The 22,268-nt window shown below is 36.0% G+C and overlaps 2 protein-coding genes across 10 annotated transcripts in view; one reads left to right on the top strand and one right to left on the bottom strand.

Annotated features, from left to right (window-relative positions):
- The window catches only part of LOC112043798 (protein angel), a 28,496-nt gene extending 6,500 nt beyond the window's left edge, over positions 1-21,996 (bottom strand). Inside the window, exons 1-9 of one of the 9 annotated variants that reach the window (XM_052890578.1) lie at positions 21,060-21,996; positions 16,831-16,951; positions 10,344-10,782; positions 8,472-8,596; positions 8,098-8,252; positions 7,250-7,414; positions 3,079-3,290; positions 1,879-1,968; positions 593-713 (exon numbers count right to left, since the gene is read on the bottom strand). In XM_052890578.1, coding sequence (XP_052746538.1) covers positions 593-713; positions 1,879-1,968; positions 3,079-3,290; positions 7,250-7,414; positions 8,098-8,252; positions 8,472-8,596; positions 10,344-10,648 — 1,173 coding nt within the window. In that variant the 5' untranslated portion in view covers positions 10,649-10,782; positions 16,831-16,951; positions 21,060-21,996. The other 8 variants (XM_052890577.1, XM_052890580.1, XM_052890582.1 and 5 more) reach the window with 8 other exon arrangements.
- Positions 11,534-12,558, top strand: LOC128199729 (uncharacterized). Its single transcript, XM_052890717.1, has 2 exons — positions 11,534-11,729; positions 12,273-12,558. Exons 1-2 carry the CDS (start codon positions 11,534-11,536, stop codon positions 12,461-12,463), a joined length of 387 nt encoding a protein of 128 aa, XP_052746677.1. The 3' UTR covers positions 12,464-12,558.
- Positions 21,997-22,268: the final 272 nt, after the last annotated feature.

Here is a 22,268-nt window from a genome sequence, read left to right as displayed (position 1 = left end):
TATATAATTAGTTACTAAGGCGACATGACATGCCTGTTAGCACACATACAAATATACTATAAATACTATAAAAAAGTGCGTGTCAGCTCCGACGCACGACTGGAGTTTACTTTTTCAGATCGACTGTCATAATAGGTATATGTTGCCCCGTAGCATACACTATGTATGTACGTCTCAATACAACGCCTGAAAAGTGAATGGTGCGCAACCGAGGAGCAGCACGGTATGCGGGCGCGCACGGTGAAAGGTGCGCAGAATAGGTTGCGCTTAAAAACGTAACGCTGTCATTCGCTCTTCGAATTTTACTACCGGGAATTTTACTATTATTTTCATACCAGGGGCTATATATGAAAAATCGATTCTTAAGGAGTAAACTCCAAAAATGTTAATCAGAATTTACTTAAACAAGATTAATACTATCGACCTAATTTCCTAATGAATTGAAAAACGAATTATTAGAACTGTAATAATATATGTTTTTAATAACAAGTATATGTACAAGACCAGACAATTTTGGGCCATCTTCTTTACAAGAAGCAATTAAGGATGAATGTTGCAGATATTTACATAAATAATACAAATATAATAAAACCTTTGTCATACTAAAATCGGTGGCAATTCCCCTCTGCCTGTTCAGATACACGGAGAGATGCTGGCAGTTGTCTGTGACACCAATCTTCTTCCAATCAGAGTTATCTCTGAAGGGTTCCGCACTGAAAGATGGTAAAGAAGTCAAAAATGTTGTTCTCTTTTTTTGAAAGATTGCGAATAGCAGTGGCTGCAAGGACGATCTTGAAATTACCACAAAACCTTGAAATTGCATTTTTACCTTTTACAATTTATTTACGATTTTAAACTTATTTTATTTTAAATAAAATGCCTGTTTTATTTTTAACTAGCGGACGCCCGCGACTTCGTCCGCGTGAAAGTCGTTGTAAACTTTCAACTACCCCTATCCTACCACTACCCTACCCCTACCCCTACCCTACTCATTAAGGCTGCACTTCTTTATTTATTCCCCCCCCCCCCCGCGAGTCGCGTCGAGCGCGGCAACCTTTACACAAAAATAATCCATATAGCATGAATTAGTATTCACGCGCGATGGTTTAGCGTATTTCTTGTATAACTTTGGTGTTTCTTTACCGATTTTTATGATTCTTTTTTTATTGAATAGGTGATAATGTTAACTTTTTTAGTTAGGGATGAGTGATGAGTGTTATAAACATAAGAGTAGACAAATATAATTAGAAAGCTCCGAACTGCTAAGCTATCGGGAGTTACACGTGTTATTGTGAGTCAACCATGAAAGATAGACATATATATGCTGTTGTGTTTTTATAGATAATTTTAAGGAGAACATTTCCGTCATACATGATTTCTATGTAACTTTAACCATTAAGGCTGTACACGCGACGGAAGCTTAAAAAATTGAGTAACTTCTCCCGTTTTCTCAACATTTCTCTTCACTGCTCTGCTCCTATTGATCGTAGCGTAATGAAAAGTATACTATAACCTGCCCAGGAGTATGTAGAATAATTGTACCAAGTTTCGTTAAAATCCGTCCAGTAGTTTTTGTTTCTATAAAGAACATACAGACAGACAGACAGACAGACAGACAGACAGACAGACAGACAGACAGACAGACAAAAATTTTACTGATTGCATTTTTGGCATCAGTATCGATCACTAATCACCCCCTGATAGTTATTTTGGAAATATATTTCATGTACAGAATTGACCTCTCTACAGATTTATTATAAGTATAGATTTTAACGGTACATAGACTCAATCTGAAATTGACTACGTTTTTTGATACCAACGTTTAAACAAAAGAGGAGAAATTGATAGAAAATTCATAAAACAAGAATTACACCCTACCTTACATATCCTTTATCCAGTAATTTAACAACAGCACTGTCGGGTGTTGAGTTTAAGTCTCCAGTTAATATTATTGGCAGATAGTTCGATCTGAAAACAAACTATGTTTAATTGTTATAACCATGCTAGTTAAGCATTACTTGATATACATTGTATGGGTATATACACCTGTATATCCATTTTATGAAATAAAGTTTAAACGCCTTGTATTATTTTTAAACCTACTTCTAACCCAGGGGTTTATTTAAAGAGAAAAGTTGAAAACAAAAGAAATCAAGTGTCCAAAAACATTCATACTAATATTATAAATGCAAAAGTATATAAGTCTGTTTGTCCAAATATATATGGGACAACTTCAAATTAGCCTTTGCAATAAAAAAAAATTATATCAAAACCGGACTGCACAATAAAAAGATATGCGTGGTTTTACATTAAAATGAATGGGTCAAATCAGTCATCCCCTGTTTTCTTACCGTTAGGGTTGAAATTTATTTACATGGGACCAACTTATGGGCCTTTTTCAATAAAAAATATTTTTTTTTATTCTATACAAATTAGCCCTTGGTTACAATCTTACCTGATGGTAAGTGATAATGCAATCTAAGATGGAATCGGGCTAACTTGTTAGGAGGAGGGTGAACATCCACACCCCTTTCGGTATCTACACGACATCGTACCGGAACGCTAAATCACTTTGCGGTACGTCTTTGTCGGTAGGGTGGTAACTAGCCACGGCCGAAGCCAACCAGCCAGACCTGGACCAATCAAGAAAATCTCAATCGGCCCAGCCGGGGATCGAACCCAGGACCTCCATCTTGTAAATCCACCGCGCACACCACTGCGCCACGGAGGCCGTCATAATAACTAAAATCGGACCACACAGTAAAAAGATGTACGTGGTTTTAGGAACTTTATTTATATCACACTAATATTATAAAGGCAAAAGTTTGTGTGTGTGTGTAAGTAAGTATGTTTGTTCCTTTTTACGCTGTGGCTACTGAAACGATATGGCTGAAATTTATTTGAATGGAAATAGGTTTTACTCTGGATTAACACTTAGGCTACTTTCATCCCGGAAAAATCTCTGGTACCCGCGGGATTTGTGACAAACTGAATTCCACGCGTACGAAGTCACGGGCGTCCGCTAGTGATATAATGAATCAAAAAATCTAATGAGGAACAGTCAAAAACAACGCTTACTCTTTACCGTCGTTGATGTAAGCGAATCTGTCAATTTCGGCCAACAACACTTGCATCTGCGCCAACCGGACGTCGGTCCGCTTCGGGTTGTACAGGAGGTGGGTTGTGGCAACCACTATCGGCGTGTTGGGCGTGCACTTTGGAGACAACTTCACCATCAACCCAATGTTATCCCTGTTCAGGATCGGCATCTCAGGTTGGTAATACTCCACCTGGAACAACAATCACAATTTTGAATGAATAGTGATAATAAAGCCACATTTATTAATATTCAAAAAACATAAACAAATTTTTGGAATGTGTTTTAAATGTGCGAGCTCTCTCTGCATTAAGTCTCTTATGACTAAGGAATGAGGATCATGATTACCCCTAGGACGAGTAATCTATACTAATATTATAAAAAGGTAAAGTTTGTAAGTTTGTTAGATTGTCACATTTTTTAAATGGGGTAATCTTCGGAACTACTGGTCCGATTTCAAAAATTCTTTCACCAGTAGAATGCTACATTATCGGGGAATGCTATTAGTATGATATATATTCGCCGAGTTAACACAGTTTTTGTCATACAGGTCGGACCGAAAATCCTCTTAAGCAGACTTATTCGCATGCGCTGCCTTAACCATTGTGTAAAATTGAAATTAATGTATGGAGGCTTTATGTATCTTTAAAAGTTCTACAAAAAAGTCCGCGACACCATATATCTATCTTCTATATATTAGCAGATATAGTACTTTTATGTTTTAAAAATTATAAATTTTATATACTTAGGTTTGCGTCATTATTTATGCTACTTAACTTAAATCCTTATCATAATAAATTTAAATTTAATAATCACAAGGATATTATGGAGATAAGATTTGCCCTTTATAGTATGTTAATTAGTTAAATAGTTTCGGAGATAATACAAAATTTCTAAAAGACGCAGAAATTCCGCTACATGACGCCCCGTGCTTTCAATTACGTAGTTCCCGTTCCTGTGTGAATATGGGAATCAAACATAGCCTATGACATTCGCAAATAACGTAGCTTTCTATTGGTAAAACAATCTTTCAAATCGGTCCAGAAGATCCAAAGATTATAATTTTAGCATAGAAGTCTCTATTTTCCTTTATCTATTATATTGATTTTGCTAAGGGTAGGGGTAAGGTAGGGAAGATATAGGGTAGGGTAGGGTAGGGTATAGGTAGGGGAGTGTATGCCTAGGTTAGGGGTAGGGCCTACCCCTATCTTAGGGGTAGGGAAAGGGAAGATTGCGGGTAGGGTACGGGTAGGGTAGGGGTAGGATACAGTTAGGGTACGGGTAGGGTAGAGGTAGGAGATCGATACTGAAGCCAATTTTCTATTTTTTGTCTGTCTGTTTGCCTTTTTTTTGACCGGGCATCACGCTGAAACTACAGAATGAATTCAAATGATACTTAAGACGATTTGAGACCATAATACGTAGAAGGATAATAGGATAATTTTTGTCGCGAAAACAAAATCAGAAATGGGTGAAGTAGGGGTAGAAAGTTTGTACGGAAAGTCCTTAATTTTTCTAGGTACATTTGTAAATGTAAAATGATAAGTGGACTATTTATTAGGTATAAGTTATAAAACTTGCAAAATAGAATGTGAAATAGGGGTTGAAAGTTGACATCGATTTTTACGCGGACGAAGTCGCGGGCGTCCGCTAGTCTTAAATATCTTGATATATGGGGTTCAAAGTCAGAATTCATTTATTTGAATTTGGTTTAATTCACAAGCTGAAAAACTTCATCACCTCATTATCTCATAACAAAGAGATAATGGTGATAAAGTCGAAAACTTAAAATTAAAGTTACCAGGGTTACAAAAGCGCCTTGGTCCGCGTGTTTTGGTTCGTGATGCTTCCAGATATTGGCTATTCACCTATATCGTATCCTTAGCTATTGTATATATATGTATTCTAAGTCAACTATATATTCTCAGTCTGATTTCGGAAACGCAAGTGCCATCATTAAATATCAATTAACCTAAGTATATAATATTATTCTCAACAATATTAGTCAACTGAATAGTGTAAGTGTTGGGAAGTTTATTTTAACGATCTATCACCATGAGCTTAGTTTAGCTACTGTTAATAGCAAGTCTCATCTCTGCGCTGTCTGATTCCAAATTGCGTAGCGGTTTATAAGGAACGTTTTTTAAGGAACATATTTCCATGTGATATGTCTACATCAAAAAGTTAACCGCCTTCCAGGCATAGAAGTGAGTCCTTCCTTTCCGTCTAAGAAGACGTAAAACCTTCGGTTCTAGTAATGATCATTAACATACCTAGTTCGGTTGATTGAGTTTTTGTAATTTGCTTAATAATAACCGTCTGTTACCCATGGGCCTTGGCGATACGATCAGTAACACATGGGTTAAACATCGAGGTCGTTATTACAATGCCTTTATGTTATTAAACATTGAAAATGAAAAAATCGGGACACGTGGAATTTTGAAAGACGTCTGATACGGTAATTTACATCAAAATGGGATCATTTTAAATATATTGTTCTATTTTGATTTTTAACTGCTTACGATACATTAAATCGATTGCTATGAAAAGCAAAAGAATAAAACATTAGGTGGCAACCCAATGATATATTTATGGCAAGCCGTAATTATAAAAGCGAAGTTACAAAAGAAGAGATTTATGAAAGGTAGAGCTTTTTCAAGGCCATCATCATCTTTTTCATCATTAGTAGTTTTTCAAATAATATATCCGTGCGTTTATTTACTTAAATGTATTAATTTACAGAACAGGAATGTGCTACTATTCAGATGTCACATAATCGGAATCTAAAAAACTTTAAAAGTCTCAAAAGTTCCACGGTAAAGAACTCGGGTACACGCCGAGAGGTCAGGGGTCGACCCCTGCCTGCTGGACCTTATCGTACCCACTCCTGGCACTTCAGACTAATCGGAAGGTAACGGAAATATTGGCCACAATAAAAGTATACGTTGTCGACGTGACAGGACTGCTATAATTTAAAAAAAAGTTTAGTCCTGACATTGATCAAATATTCAGCCGGGAAAGACTGTGCTAGGAGTGGGTACGACAATAGACCAACAGGGTGAGGATTGAACCACCACCCCTCGGTGATGAGTCCAACCGCTCTCACCGTGGAGCTATTGAGGCTCATCAGATTAAAAGATATATGTACGAAACAATAGCTTATCATCTCCTTGTCGGGCATCTACCGATAAAGAGTAATAGTATCAGTCTACAATGTAATAATACTTAGTTGCCGTCTACTTTGCTTCTCATAGTACTGTGGTTTATATTAAATCCAAACTTAATGTGGAATGTTTATCAACAATTTCAATATAAAAAAGGTAGAGAACGCTCGTTGTAATATTATAACTCAAGAATGGGCCCACCTATGTTCCGACTTTATACAGACTATTTAGTAAGTTTGCACAAAATCGGTCGAGTGGTTCTTCGTTTATCACATTTTTTATAACACATGAATTCAGGGGTATGGTCCCTACCCTACCCTAGGGGCAGGGTGGGGGTAGGGCAAGGATAGGGAAGAAGTTTACATAAGTCAAAACGAAGCTTGACCGGGTCCGCTAGTGTTTTATAAATGTTATTCAAATCAGATCAAATTTACTGACGTTACTTTAGGAACATGCTCATTATTATTATTTTAAGGTAAATTGGCTCATTTTTATTTATTTGTTAGTTGATAAACCTTTCACGTCGAGTTTGGCTTTTGTACAGATGCGACAATGCAAATCAGTTGTATGCATGTTAAAGCAACACGGAGATATGTGACCATAAATTAAAATTATTATCTCCCCATATGGGGAGATACTCATATTCCTTTTTACTAATATTTTTTTTGGCCTGGGCCGTAGACATTAGAAGAAGATAGACTCATCGATAATATGCGTTACATACTCTCAAAAGATTAAGAAAATTCTCAGGTGAAGATGCATTTCATGCAGAAATGCAATTGGTAGTTTTCTTCACGATGTTTTCCTTCACCGTTTGAGACACGGGATATTTAATTTCTTTATAAAATTCTTTAGATAAAATAATTATTAATAACTCATAGATAACCAACTATCATTCGCTTTGAACTTTTAGATAAGGCTCACAATTTGAGTATATAGGTCAATATTCTAATTAACAAGGAAACAGCAATGGGTGAGGAGTACTTACACTAACATGGTCTTGCATTTCAAATAGTGACCGCTTGAAGTATATCGCGCATCCATCCTGCCTTTGACCAGTTTTCTGTTTAAAAACACCGCAATAGCCTAACGCTTCGAATTTTCTATAGAAACTGTCCAAATGAGAGACTTGGACCTCTTGTAGGCAAAATATCTGAAATTGAGAATTTTGCCTGATTATTACCCTCATCATTATCAACCCATAATCGGCTCACTGCTGAGTTCGTGTCTCCTCTCAGAATGAGAGGGGTTAGGCCGCAACAGTCCACCACGCACCCAATGCGGAATGGCAGATATGGATAGTCGGTTTTATTTTAATTACTATAAACCAAAGTTTTTGTTTTTTAGTTAAAAAAATATTAGTTATGCAGTTCGGCTCTTTTATATGGTCTCGTCAATACCTTGAAGTTATGGGAAATACTCCCCAGCACCCTGTATAATAAATAATCATGCTAATAGATTTTTGGAAGATATATACATATATAGATTTTAGACAAATTACATAAGAAACTGTCTCGTTTGACTTTACTTTTCTGTCAAAGTATATGATCAACGATTTAATGCGATTATAAAAACTGTATTTAAAGAATCGATGTTTCATAGTTGTAATCGTGTTCGTCAGTTCTAATTTAAAGTCACCTGCTTCCAGCGAATCCCTGCAACTCGCTTGATGTCATCAGTCCACTTAGTGGGGAGTCGGCCAACACTGCGCTTTCCGGTGCGGGGTCACCATTCCAGCACCCTGGGACCTCAACGTTCAACTACGTGCCCCGCCCATTGCCACTTCAGCTTCGCAACTCGTTGAGTTGAGCTCAGAATCAAAATAATATAACTCACATCAGGTGACAAGCTCAGTATCTCGTCGTAAATTCTGGCGGCGCGTATCTTCCATTTGAGATTTCGTAGACCGCATCCTGTGTACAGGTACGGATGGCATTCTAAGAGGTATTGCGCCAGTACATTGTATGATACCACTCTAAAACTGAATCCTTCTGGGAACACAGAAAAAACCAATATACAATATATAAAATAAAAATTAAATTAAAAGTATAGTTATTAACACTGGAATGGCTGAACCGATTTTAATGGAGATCGGAGGAGGTTATAGAGCAACATACAGGGTATTTTTTATCTTAGAATAACCCATGGTTCTAAACTATGTGCCCTGCCTGTTTGGTTATTTAGTAAATAAGTAGTTTAAAAATATTTACCATAGCATGCACTTTTCTTCCCCACTGTTTCCCATATCCGGAAATTGGTTGGAATATCACAGGATTTCTGGTCATCGCTATCAGAATCAGCACGTCTCTTTCTTGATGAGCTGCTATCTGAAGAACTAACAACAAACTATAGTTAATTCACAATGTATATATTGAGGTGTTAGACTTGGTTGAGGATATTTTCTACAATTTTAGCAGGTTTAACTTGGTATTACTGGAGTAAGTACTGCATACTGGAATATGAAATATGTGTTGTGTCATCGAAAAACTTTTCATGTATATAATTATGGTAAATAGACTTGCAAATTAGGACAGCACCATCTTAACCTGCCTTATAACATCAAGGGACACATAGTTTGAAAAGCCGATGGATGTTGGAATGCCATGGTGCTACATTGGCGAACTCACAACAAAAAAGCACAGTTTTGGCCGACCACCTACCAGGTCGATGATAAAGTGGTTGGATTTTATTATTTGCTTGGTGCATATGTAAAATATACTGTACTAATTTTACAAATTCTTTCACCAATGTAAAGCTACATTATAAACGAGTAAAGTAGGCTATATTGTATTCCCATATTTCCATGGGAACAGGCACTGCGCGAATGACTCCGGAAGGTGTCCTATAGCTAATGAATAAAAAAGAAGTTTTAATAAACACCTAGGTGTCTATTACAAATATGTGTATTATAATGTCAGTAATAAATCATATATCATACTGGACAATGATTTCATAAATTCAAAGAAAATAAATAAATAATTGTATACCTTAATTAATTTAAAATATATCAGTAATGATAACATGAAAACAATAATTTGCTTATCAATAGACTTATAAGTAAAATCATAATACTTTTATGCAAAACCATATACTTACACAGATAAAGGCATATACCTAAATGATTACTATAGTTGTATGCAACAATGTTGCTTAGTCTTCGTAAGCACCAATGGCAACGTGAGATTAGATATTGCAGTTTGTATTAAATGCATAATTATCAGTATGCATATAATGAGCCATAATAGCCCAGTGGATATGACCTCTGCATCCGATTCCAGAGGGTGTGGGCTCAAATTTAGTCTGGGGCATGCACCTCCATCTTTTCAGTTCTGTGCGTTTTAAGAAATCAAAGAATCTCAAATTGTGAAGGAAAAACATCAAGAGGAAACCTGCATACGAAAGAATTTTCTTAATTCACTGCATGTGTGAAGGCTGCCAATCTGCATTGGGCCAGCGTGGAGGACTTTTGACCTAACCCCTCTCATTCTGAGAGGAGACTCAAGCAGTGAGTCGAATATGGGTTAATAATGATGATGATGATAACTATTATGTATTTAACAAAACAGTAAGATATTATCATTATGACCACAGAACATATTATTATGTTATCATAGAGATGTGTCTGTGTGTTTGCACTAATCTCTGGATTTACTCATTTTTCTGATCGAGTAAGTGACGTAGGCCTTAATTGGACTGCAGATTTTTGACAAGTGCAGAAACAACGCCTGATGGGGCCCAGAGACAAAAACGGTCTGTCTAAGGGTGAGTTACTCAATAGATTCGTCAGTTGATATGAAGGCAATATATTGTTACACCTCAATATATTGCCTTTATTTCAAAGAAGTTCTTAAGAGTAACATAATTTCAGATGGACTGTGTTGTGAGCATATGAAAGGAAAATCAAATTAATTAAGCCTCAATTGCTTGCAAAGAGAGCTCAATAGATTTCCAAATGTTGGACTATTGTCATACTCATTCCTAATCATTATTACGACTACAACAACAACAACAACTACTACTGGAGGGGATCAGGAATATTTAAAAAAATACTTACAAGTATCATTAAAAAAAGAACTACTTACATTTCAAACTGGCTTTCATCAAAATAATTTGATACAGATGGATGTGTTGAATTATTCATTTGTTTATGTATCTTAGTTGCATTTGCATTGACATAGGAATTGTTTATACGGAACCTCTTCGTTATGTTAGGCATCAGCCGCAATTGAATGTTTGAGAGAATTAAAGGGCTAAGCAGTTGTGAACTTTTCCATGAAAAACATGTATTTCCTCGAGCACGTTTTAAGTCTCCCACAATAGTACTATAGCTAACACTCTCACATGTAAGCCTGGTGTATCTGCAAAAACTGTGTGTCAATTTCAACATAGCTTTAGAAAAGTTGAGTAATATTAAAACAATTTAGTATGTTAGTGTCTGCTATAGCCCATGGCTGTTGTAATATGATTTTGTGGTTTGTTTATATTGCTGTCGACATGGATTTTGGTCTTGATGTTTGTAAACTGCAAAGAAAAAACTTTTTTCAATTACACAATTCACATGTCACATATTTATTATAAATAAATTATTGTTTTTAATGCTTTTATCAAAATACTATGGCCTATGTCACCATAGATCATTTAATATACCATTTTATATGTAAATGTATCACTCAAGCAGATAGAGAAATGGTGTACACTCAACGAACTATCTGTTAACCCCAGAAAAACAGAACTCATTCTGTTCACACACAAAAGAAAACCAAACATTCCAAAAACACCGACTTTATTCAAAGTAACCCTAAAGCTAACCACAGAAGTAAAATACTTAGGGGTAACACTAGATCAACAGTTAAACTGGAAAAAACATATTGAAACGAAAATTCAAAAATCTACAATCATCCTATGTCAGTGCAAACGCATGATAGGTAAAACATGGGGACTAAAACCGCACATAATGAAGTGGCTATACCTTACAGTCGTAAGAAGCTCAGTGACATATGCTTCTATAGTCTGGTGGCCAAAAGTGCTCCAAACAACAACACAACAGGAACTTCAAAAATTCCAAAGACAAGCACTGCTATCCATAACGGGCAGTATGTGCACAACACCTACGGCTGCAATGGAAGTAATACTAGGAATCCCACCATTACACCTCCACATAAAAGAGGAAGCAACGCTTACAGCCCTTAGACTAAAAACATGCGGGTTGTGGAAACAAACAAACACAGCCCACACTAACATCTTAAAAGAGGGAATACAAATGAACCCAAGTATGGAGTGGATATGCGATAAAACACAGAAACAATTTGTGATGGACAAACCCTACAAAATCAACACTGAGGAGGCCGGTGACTACTACACAAACCCTGACGCCCTAGATGTGTACACGGATGGGTCGAAGACTGACACAGGTACTGGAGCAGGAGTCTACTGCCAAGACCTCAACATACGGATTGCACAAGCGCTTGGTAAGCACAACTCAGTCTTCCAGGCAGAATGCGTCGGCATCACAACTGCGGCTGTTGCCGTGACCAACAGACAGGTAACAAATTTTAACATTAATATACTTAGCGACAGTCAAGCAGTACTAAAAGCACTGGCAAAACACTCGACTACGTCAAAACTACTGCTAGACTGTCACAAGGCCCTAACAAAACTTGCAACAAATAACTTAGTTACATTAAGATGGATAAAGGGACACAGCGGAATCTTAGGTAATGAAGCGGCTGATGAACTGGCGCGTCGCGCCACGACACTGAAGGTAGTAGGGCCCGAACCAATAGTACCCATACCATTCAGTGAATACAAAACATGGTTGCACAAACAAACCATCAGAACCCACGCCGAACTATGGGACAGCATAACCACATGTAGACATACAAAAGAGGCACTCCCAGGCCTCGACCCAAGGATAACAAAGAAACTTATGAACCTCACACGAGACAAGCTGAGAACAGTAGTTGGCCTAATAACAGGTCACTGCCCGCTAAACAAACACCTTTCAATTCTAGGTTTGACCGACAGTCCTCTGTGCAGAGCCTGCATGGAGGAGGACGAGACACCGCTACACGTTATGCTCAGTTGCAGAGGCGTAACGGAACAACGAGCAACCTACATTGGCTCCTCAGCGACACTCCATGAGGCTATCGGCGACCTGGGCGGCCTGCTAAGCTTCTGGAGCGAGCTCGGCTGGATGGAATAAATCCAGCGGGAACCTACACCAAGGGACCCACGCACAACGGCCAAACACTTGGCTAAGTGCGGAAACGGCCCAGAAGAAAGAAGAAGAAGAAGAAGAAGATGTAAATGTATCATAATTTAAAATGATAATTCACTACTAAACCATACTTATAATAAATCAAAGGCAGACAAAGCCATGGGTGTGATACTTAGTGGTATATATATATACCATTAATTAGTGAATTATGATATGAATGATTTTAGATTTTCCACCACATTTATGTTTTTATATTGAGCTTTTTTGTTTGATGTTTGAACACTCAGCAGCGGCCTCAAGTCGAAAAGTTTGTGGTCATATATCAGACACAATAAGCCTTCTGGTCCATATGTTTTTATTATCTAACAGTGAATGTTACTGAATCAAACATTATTTTCTTATTTTCAAACCCTAAGCCAACCTCTGGAGTGCTGGGTCTCAGCTCCATATCTCCACAGATATCTACCCTTGTACTTGTAGATATCGATTTATTAAAAATTGGGGCACTTGATGCATTGCTGCGCTACAATAAATATACTTGAATGCATACCGGCAAGGGCCTGTATACTGTATACTGATAATTAGCTTAGCTCTCACGCTCACATAGTCACAGTAGTGGCTTATGTATGGTGTTGCGGGTCTATGGATTAGGTATATAATGATTTACTATTACAATATGATAACAAAACAGTAATTTTATTTTAAATTTAGTCCCTCAAATATAAATGCATTTGAAAATATGATGAATCTTAGCCAGATTTTCAAAAACATTTTTGTTTTCGTTCTAGTATGAAATGGTTTTTAACTTAATATTAATTTTTAATATTCAGAGAACTTTCAGTCAGCAAAAGATAATTTATGTATATCTTATATATGAATGCAAGCTTCTGGAGCAAGCTCGGTTGGCTGGAGTGACTCCAGCGGGGAACAGCACCAAAAGGACCAACCCTAGTGGCCAAGTGTGGAAAAGGCCCGGGAAAAAGAAGAAGAAGAAAGATGTATATGATAAAATAAGTTATCTTATTGAATGATAATTTTATACTATAGATTGGTAATGCCCCTACAAAATCCAACCAATAAGCTACAACACTGAGCGCAAACATGCACAATTTTGTCTTTAATTCGATTTTATATTTATGTATATAGTTTTTACTCTTCCTGAACACACACACAACATGGTAGACAACTAACATTGAGTTATGTACATAAATTTCTTCTTTTGAGCGCCTCATTTCTCATGGGCTAGTAACACATCTCACAGTATTAAATATCATTGGTCTTAGTACTCATAGCACAGGGTACTCTTACTTTGGGGCTAGATATTATTATATTGGGGATATAGTATACTGTGTGAATATATATCTATATTAATATTATAGAGATTAAGTTTGTGAGGTTGTAGGGATCTCTGGATCTACAGAACCAATATTGAAAATTATTTTACCGATAGATATCCACCATATTTGTGAGTATCATAGGATATATTATTTAACCATATTTACACAGGAAAGGGATCTGGTAGTGTATACTACAAGATATTATATAAACATGAAATTATGAGAACCTATATCAAACCATGTGTAAGCTAGTTGGGTCTTGGCTGAATTACATGACATGAAAAACGAAAAACAAGACAAGGGGGTGATTTTTAAATAACATACATTTCGCCAGTGGTAACAATTATGCATTACCTTGAAAATCTATTGTTTATTTTAAAATTTGTAAGACTAAAGTAACACTTTAGTAGCTTTACTAATCATAAAAATGTTCTTATAATAAATATTTGAGATATCCCCATTATTTACTCTCACTTGGTGACACTCTTATCTTGAATAATTAAAAGTAAACAAATGAAGTTCCTGAATTTCTACAGACCTGATAACAGAGTACTTTTATAACCTATTGATTGAACATATTTTTTGACACAATACCAAGTTAAATATCGCATTGCTCATTGGGTAAAATGTCAGGGAAGGAAAGTTATATAACTGTTTGCCAAAGTGGAACTAGAACCACCCATGTCATTAAGCATTTATGACAAAACTAATTAAATAAATAGGTTAAGTAACATAGGTAAACGTGAACCCGCAAGCGATGATAAACAAAATTGACTTACATGCATGTAACTGTAAACAATGCCATAGCTTAATGTTTTAATACATAAAACGAGCAAAAACCATGACGGGCATATTATAAACATAACAAAAACATTATCTTGTAGTTATACTCTTTTGACCCACCGAAATATTACAGGATAAGTATCGAATTTTGATTTTTGTACTTTGCAGACAACAACATTAGAAAAGTTTACATTTACACTTAATTTCTGATTCTGTCGTCGCACGGACGTCAAAATAAATGTCAATTAAATGACAAAAAAAAGCTGTCTTGTCTTCACCATAGAATACAAGATCAGGAACAAATTTGCAGCTCATAAATCCGAGCTTTTTAATCTGTGGTACTATAAGTATCCTCTTTGAAAGCTCAGGGCCTTACTTAGACCATTAATAACTGGACGTGGTTCGCTAACCGTTACCCCTCTGGCAAAGATCAAAAATCTATGATCTAATGCGTTTATAAAAACTGTTGCTACAGAATCGATGTTTCATTGTTGTAATCGTTTTCGTCGTGTATGGAGCTCCCTACAAATGCCAGTTTGTGTAGTTAAATGGCATAAAAAACGGCCAAAAACTTGTAGTTTAGTAAAAGATGGAGTAACGTTTCATTTAAAAGTATTTAAACCTTGATTTTATCAAATTTTTAATAAAAACAATTTATAAAAAGAATGGATTCTTTTGACGAAACAGCCAAACCTCGATCAGTAATCGAATATTCTATGTATTTAATCTGTGGATAGTTTAAGCAATGTCACAGTAAATATGCAAGCAGTAGTTTGACTTCAAACTAGAGGTTGAAACGCGAGCTATACCTCAATTTCAATTTCAACTTGTTTACATAAAAAAAATATATTTACAATCACAAAACTACATGGAAATACAAAGTTGGCAAATGTAATTAAAATGCTGGAGGCAGGCAGCCCTATCACATGTTTACGTACCGCGCGCTGTAAGTATTTATTTCAAAAATACGGCCGAGTATACTGCTTGTATATGTTTTTACTGTGCACAATGTGTTTGTTAGTGTGTGTAAAAATTACGCGTGTGTGTATTGCGAGTCAAATTTATAGTTGTGTGTAGTGTATGGACACAGAATATACTTAATGGTGTTAAATGTTTTCGATGTGTGAGTTTACCTCGTCGAAAAAATGACAGACTTTGTTGGTGAATTTGGGTGCGAACCGCGTCCAGTTATTAATGGTTTAAGGGGCCTTAGATACATAGATAATAGGTGTCAAAGCTCAGGGCCTTTGACACCATTATTTATCCTCTTCGAAAATTAAATCTACCACAGACTACTTATATTTATGGAGGCCAAACATTGTTGTTATAATCTGTGGCACTAAAAAAAACTAGCATGAACCTTCTGCTTAAGTTTAATTTTCTCATTTAATCTGTGACACTAGATAAGAAAAATATATATATCCTCTGAGGTAGCGACATAACCACAATGGAGCCTCAAAATACTATTTTTCTTATCTGTGGCACAAGATAAGAAAAATATATATCCTCCGAGGAAGCGTCTTTAAATAAACGACATTGCGAGAATCTAAGGACAAAATATTATTTTTCTTATCTGTGGCACATCAGTAAACCGAATGTTACCATACCAAAATAAGTTAACGTTTTTTTCAGTATGACAACATCAGGCATCTAAAATCGCTTACAAATCGACTCGTAGGTAGGTAGTCCCTAACTTGCCCGGTGAGGGCGCCACTGTCGCTATTGTTAAAGCGTTAGTTCAAATTTTGACCACTGCTCAGAAAATTCGTGATCGTGGCACTAGTTCTACCTTCCTATTGGAAATCGATTTATAAACGAAAAAAATTTAGTTTTTGCGAGAACTTGTGCAAATATAACGATTAATCTAATATTGAAAGTACTTATCGCTTTCTCTGTAATCGTCAAAATTAGTGCTTACAAAAATAAGACTTGCAAATAGATTTATCGTTTCGGGACCTACTTAGTGGTTCCTCCTTTCAAAACATAGATCAAGTCGGGGACACCATGACGACACCTTTGCTAGATACCGATATGTTATCCCCACCTAAATATTTGTTGCAAAACATTTTAATTACCTATTTTACTAAAATTTAATCATTTTAAAAATCACAATACTAGATTTGCGTTTTCGCATTTTTACGACATAGGCATGTTTGTAATGTTTTGCAACAATGTTTACAGCCACTAGAGTTTGAAACGAGGAAACACTAAAGCTCTCGCAAAAATGCTCACCTGTTGTAGATCTAGCTTCTGACGCCTGCAACTCGCCACCGCCACTGCCACTGCGTACTCGCGTCCTCCACCAGCAAAATGTACCTCAGCCTTGCCGATGAACGAAGCTACACCACTAGGCCTACAAAAGCGGAGTTCGGAAGACACTAGATCCACAATCGCTTTAAAACTATTCACGCTAAGCCGGGCACACGAGGAGAAAAAAGGGGAAACAATTGGATAGTTATCATAATTCACAATATGCATTTTATACTTACTAACAGAAATATCGCTAGCTTAGCTATTGGGTGAATTAAAAACAGCCCTTACTTTATATTTATTGATGAACACTTATAAGTACTTAGATATTATATTAAATCTATAATAATGCAACCTTCCTAACGAAATTATTTCACTTTAGGGTAAATTAAAAACATCCCTTACTTCGTATTTATTGATAATTATAGGTATCTTAAACATAATATCTCTAATAACGCAAACCTACATAACGAAATTATTTAGCTGGCTTAACTAGGTATTATATTATGTATTTATAATTATGAAATGCTATAATAATATGGATATCGTTGCCCTGTCTGTTGTTCTTACAAAAAGCGGTTAAAGCCACAGAGGTGGCCCTTAGAAATAGAACTCTTTGCAATTTTTGTCAAGTTGATGCACTACGCATATAAATGTTTATTTATTTAAGTACCTACTCAATAACTACAACACATATTATAACAAAACATAATATTTTTTAAATAACGTTAAACTTCTAGTTCGCTCTGAATCGAGACGTACCTATGGATGTGTAATGTAATAAATTCTTTTGCAGCAGTGCGCAATTCGACGGAGTGCGAGCTAGAAGTTTGGTGAATACCTACCATACAATGTACCTACCTACCTAAGTACAAAGATTTTACATGCTAGGTATGTCTAATTATTACATTTTAACGAGGTAGGTTTATCTAGTTTTAACTTTAAGCCCAAACACTTTTTTCATCTAACTCGCTCAGAAAGAAAAGTTGCTCATTTGTTTCCTATTTAGGACTTTGCTCTTCAATGAGGGAATCTTCAACGGATAGTGCTCGCTCGAGCAGCTCTTCAAATGAATTAATGGGTTTCCGGTTAAAGAATTTTCACACGTCTATCTAGTAAACCGATAGCCATGTGGAATTCAACTTTTTCCGTCAGATCATCCCCTTGGCAACTTTTACAAATTCACACATGTTTTCTTCTGTCTAAAAGTAAGTTGGGTGTAAGAGAAAGGCTCCTCGATTGCAAACTTCACCTACTCGTGGTGCATCCTGCAGACTGACCGACGATGCTCTACATATAAATGGAAGTATGTATTTGGCAGCGACCCCAAGAGGCCTACATTTATAAGTGGTCGTCCATCGGCTGATAATGAGTTACTGTTGGTGATGTAAGCCAGTCTTTATAAATTCTGATTGAGGGTGTTGTTTTCCTATATTGCGAACTTTATCTGCTCGTGGTGCACACTGCAGACTGGCCGATAAATGGAAGTATGTATAATTGGCAGCGACCCCAAGAGCTTAGCAGTTGTCGACCATCGGCTGATAATGAGTTAATGTTGGTGATGTAAGCCAGTCTTTATAAATTCTGAATAAGGGTGTTGTTCGTCAACAGCGTAGTTGAGCTATTAATGGCGTCATTCCTTGTTCTGTATCGTGTCCGTATCCCGCGATTAACTTTACCAAACACTTGCATTGTCGGTTGACGGCATGGAGGGATTTGACGGTATGCTCGTCCAAAAGTTCCAGGCACGTTTGGTATACGTCCACTGGGTCGAGTATAGTATCCACTTCACTGTACGCACCACTGCATCTAATTGTGCAACGTGACTTATTCGCTGGTGAGTTATACGAGTAACAGCGACAGGTTAAGGTTCTGCTATGTCAAAGTCCTCATTTACTTATCGTCGTACAAAGATCAGGCAGGTACTGTATTAGCATTTGTGGCTTGTTCAGGCCTCTGTTTGTGGAAATATTCTCGCCTTCTTCGCCAACATCCTCGGCCTTGTGAACTTGGTCTTGATTTGGTGACTCGTGCGATGTATCTCACGGGCTTTAAACCCACCCCGTTAAACAATAATATAATATGCTAACACTAGTTAAATACATTAGAGAATATAATAAAAAAATAACAGATTAAAACATTTTTGTTATACAACTAAAAATCATTTATCTAAAATTACGATGCAATTTTATAGACATTATATTATTAGTAATGTACCTACACAAGTATACATAGTAGTTTTAAACATTAAAAATTAAATAAAAAAATTATTTATTAATCACACAGTATAGAATCTAGATTATGACTATAAGAACAAACTTGAAGACGAGTGCATCAAACATTGCAATGAGTTTTATGGATATCGGCGTATGCTCAATTGATCTACACCTAAGAAGTTGCTAAATGCTATAGGTAACTAATGTGAAGCTGTAGGATCTTATGGAATGTGTGCCACAAAGGGAAATGCCTACAGATTGACTAACGCCTATTCAAAATATTTCAAAATCAAAGTGATTTTAGATTTTGAATTATTCAACGTTTTTTTATGCTGATTGTGAATCTAGAGTTTCGTAGACGCCACTTTTGTGCAATAAGTAGGTACCTAGTGTTTTTATAGAGATGCCACGATTAATGATTTTATCAGCTACTGAATATTCGACTACGCTTTTGGCCGAAGCACCGAATGAAGCCACTTAATTGATTGATTTGTTAAATATATACAGAAGTCAAATTCAAGCCAACACGCCACCTAATTAACTTAAAATTGATAAGTTAAAAAAGACAGAGTGCCCAGGATTCTTCTGTTAATTAACATTTTTTACGTAAATCAGTTTTGCATGTCATGGCATATGAAACCTGTTATTATGATTTTTAAGATTGATTATATTGTTGTATATTACAGAATTAAATATCAATGTATTATGCCATTTTAGTCAATATTATTTTCATTTATATTGCAGAAAAAACCAAGATCTGATTATTGTTGAATATTACAGAATGAATTATTAGTTTAATGTATATTTATATTGTATAAAAAAATAGTAGAGTGTAAAAACCATTTTTGTATAATGTGGTATAAAACTTAATTTTAGATATAGGTCCACTAGCGTTTAATCCATGAAATATTATTTATTATAGGACACTCTGTATTTGGCACATGATCCAAAGCAAAATGTGACAGCATTTTTAATTTTAAGTATAATTAACAGGTAACTTATCATAATGTCAGTCTCTCAGTCAATAGTTTGATATTCGGTATTCGACCATATAGTAAGTAATACTTTAGATTAAGATCATTGTACACAAATTAGTATTAGGAAATAAGAAGTTATTAAAATGTTTCTTGTTAATATTCACGTTTCATTTTTATTGAGTCACTAGCGGATGCCCGTGACATCGTCTGCGTGGTGTTTGATCATTATCTTCTATGATATTCATAAAAGCAAATAACATCAAGGCAATTTTCTTCAAAATTAAAAAATTGTGACGAGTACTTTACCTTCCTATGCAAATAACATTTTTTTATTACTGATTACCATATTCGTGAGGTTATAATAAGTCAAACTTAAAACATAGACAATATTATGCTCTTTACGGACTATATCTTAGAACTTTACACGAATAATAATTCTGTCATACTTGATTTTTGACTCACTTTAACCGTATATGCAAACTACACAACGGAAGCTCTCAAAAGGAACATTTTTTTCCTGTTTTTGCTGCAATTTTTATCGATGTTAAACTCATATGTCGTTGCGTGACGTTAGCTGAAGGCCTAGTGGCAGTTTGATACTGTTATCGTCACGTAACTGCACTACTGCACTACTGCACAACTGTTTCAATTCCATATAAATTTGCGTAAACGTCAACGTGATAGTAACAGTATGAAAATATTGAAAACTCCCACTAGGCACACTGTAGACTCTGACTGCTAGGTTTTTGTTAAAACGCAAGTTTATAGAAATCTTGAAATCTTGTAAAAAGTGTAATTGCAATAAATTGCAATAAAAAAATGGAGAAATTAATTATATATGCTCAAGGTACAATATAATGTCGTTGGCTCAAGTCATACTTAGCTCTGAAAAAACTAACCCTGGTCGAGTTATTTAAAAAAAAGGAAAAAAAAATTGATTTTGAACTTGGACGAATACCGAATCGTAGCCGAATATTCGTGGCATCTCTAGTATTTTGTTTTTAATGATATCTCTCACCTAACTGTCGGGACGACAAACTTGATCACGGTAACTCATGTACACTAATCACTTATAGATTTATTTCAAACAAGCAACAGCAGCGACCGAATATTTGTAAAGTGTGAGCGAGCGAGGTGAGAAAGATCATCAATGAGATCATCATGATCAATGTAATGTCAGCCACTGACGATCAATTAATCTCACATGCGTGCAGCGCTAACGGCTTGACGTTCGATAACTGTCTGTAAGTCAACTGTATGTCAGTGGCTGACATAAGGTCCGGCACATATCGCGAAGGGCAGCGTAGCGCAATTGTTACTTTTATACTCACTTTCACCTTCATTATCAAGAGAACCATTTAAACTTCCCACTACAGGAACGGCAGGCCTATTCATTAATTTTGAGTAACTTTTAGTTGCCTACCTACCTACTAGATATTGTTATTAATTCTTATTCTAGTTAATAATTACGTACGTATTCACTATTTATTTAATGTTAACTGATCAAAATCTATTTAAATAAGAATCAATGCTACTATTCGTTCTAATTTTTAAATTCAAGAACGGGCTCACCTATCCAAACCAAACATTTACGCTTTTTTCGGACTAGTTAGTAGATGGTTTATGTAAAGTTTGCACAAAATCGGTCTAGCGGTTCTTCACTTATCACATTTTTTGTAACAAATGAATAATAGCAGGGGTAGGGAAGAGTAGCGGCAGGGTAGGCGTAGGTTAGAGGTAGGGTATGGTAGAGGTGGGTAGGGTAGGAATAGGAGTAGGGTAATATAGAGTAGGGATAGGGAAGCAGTGCACATAAGTCAAAGCTAAGATTGACCGAGTCCTCTAGTAAAACTATCCTCCTATTATTATAAATGCGAAAGTTTGTATGGATGTTTGTATGTTTGTTACTCTTTAACTCCGCTACTACTGAAGCGATTTGGCTGAAATTTGGAATGGAAATAGATTTTACTCTGGATTAACACTTAGACTACTACTTTTTATCCCGGAGACGACATTTTATGTATATGTGTTACGTGCCTACAAAGTCACCGCAAAAAGTGATCACAATTCAGAGACATATGTAATAGTATGAACTCTTTGCCTAAGCGTCATAAAAATAGGTATTAGTTAATTTTCGATTTTCGACATCATTTTTTAAAGTAACTTAAATCAATAATAATTATTGTTACGCTACGCTGCGCCTCATAAGTAACATGTATGTGCCGGC

The sequence above is a fragment of the Bicyclus anynana genome, chromosome Z (genome assembly GCF_947172395.1).
Source record: "Bicyclus anynana chromosome Z, ilBicAnyn1.1, whole genome shotgun sequence".
Taxonomy (NCBI): domain Eukaryota; kingdom Metazoa; phylum Arthropoda; class Insecta; order Lepidoptera; family Nymphalidae; genus Bicyclus; species Bicyclus anynana.
Note: the sequence above shows the minus strand (reverse complement) of the source record. Positions and strands in the feature narration are given on the sequence as shown.

Coding starts and splice junctions, on each gene's coding strand:
- LOC128199729 (XM_052890717.1), top strand. CDS start 11,534: ATGGAGTGGATATGCGATAAAACACAGAAACAATTTGTGATGGACAAA. Junction 11,730..12,272: donor ACGGATTGCACAAGCGCTTG/GTAAGCACAACT, acceptor TTTCAATTCTAG/GTTTGACCGACAGTCCTCTG.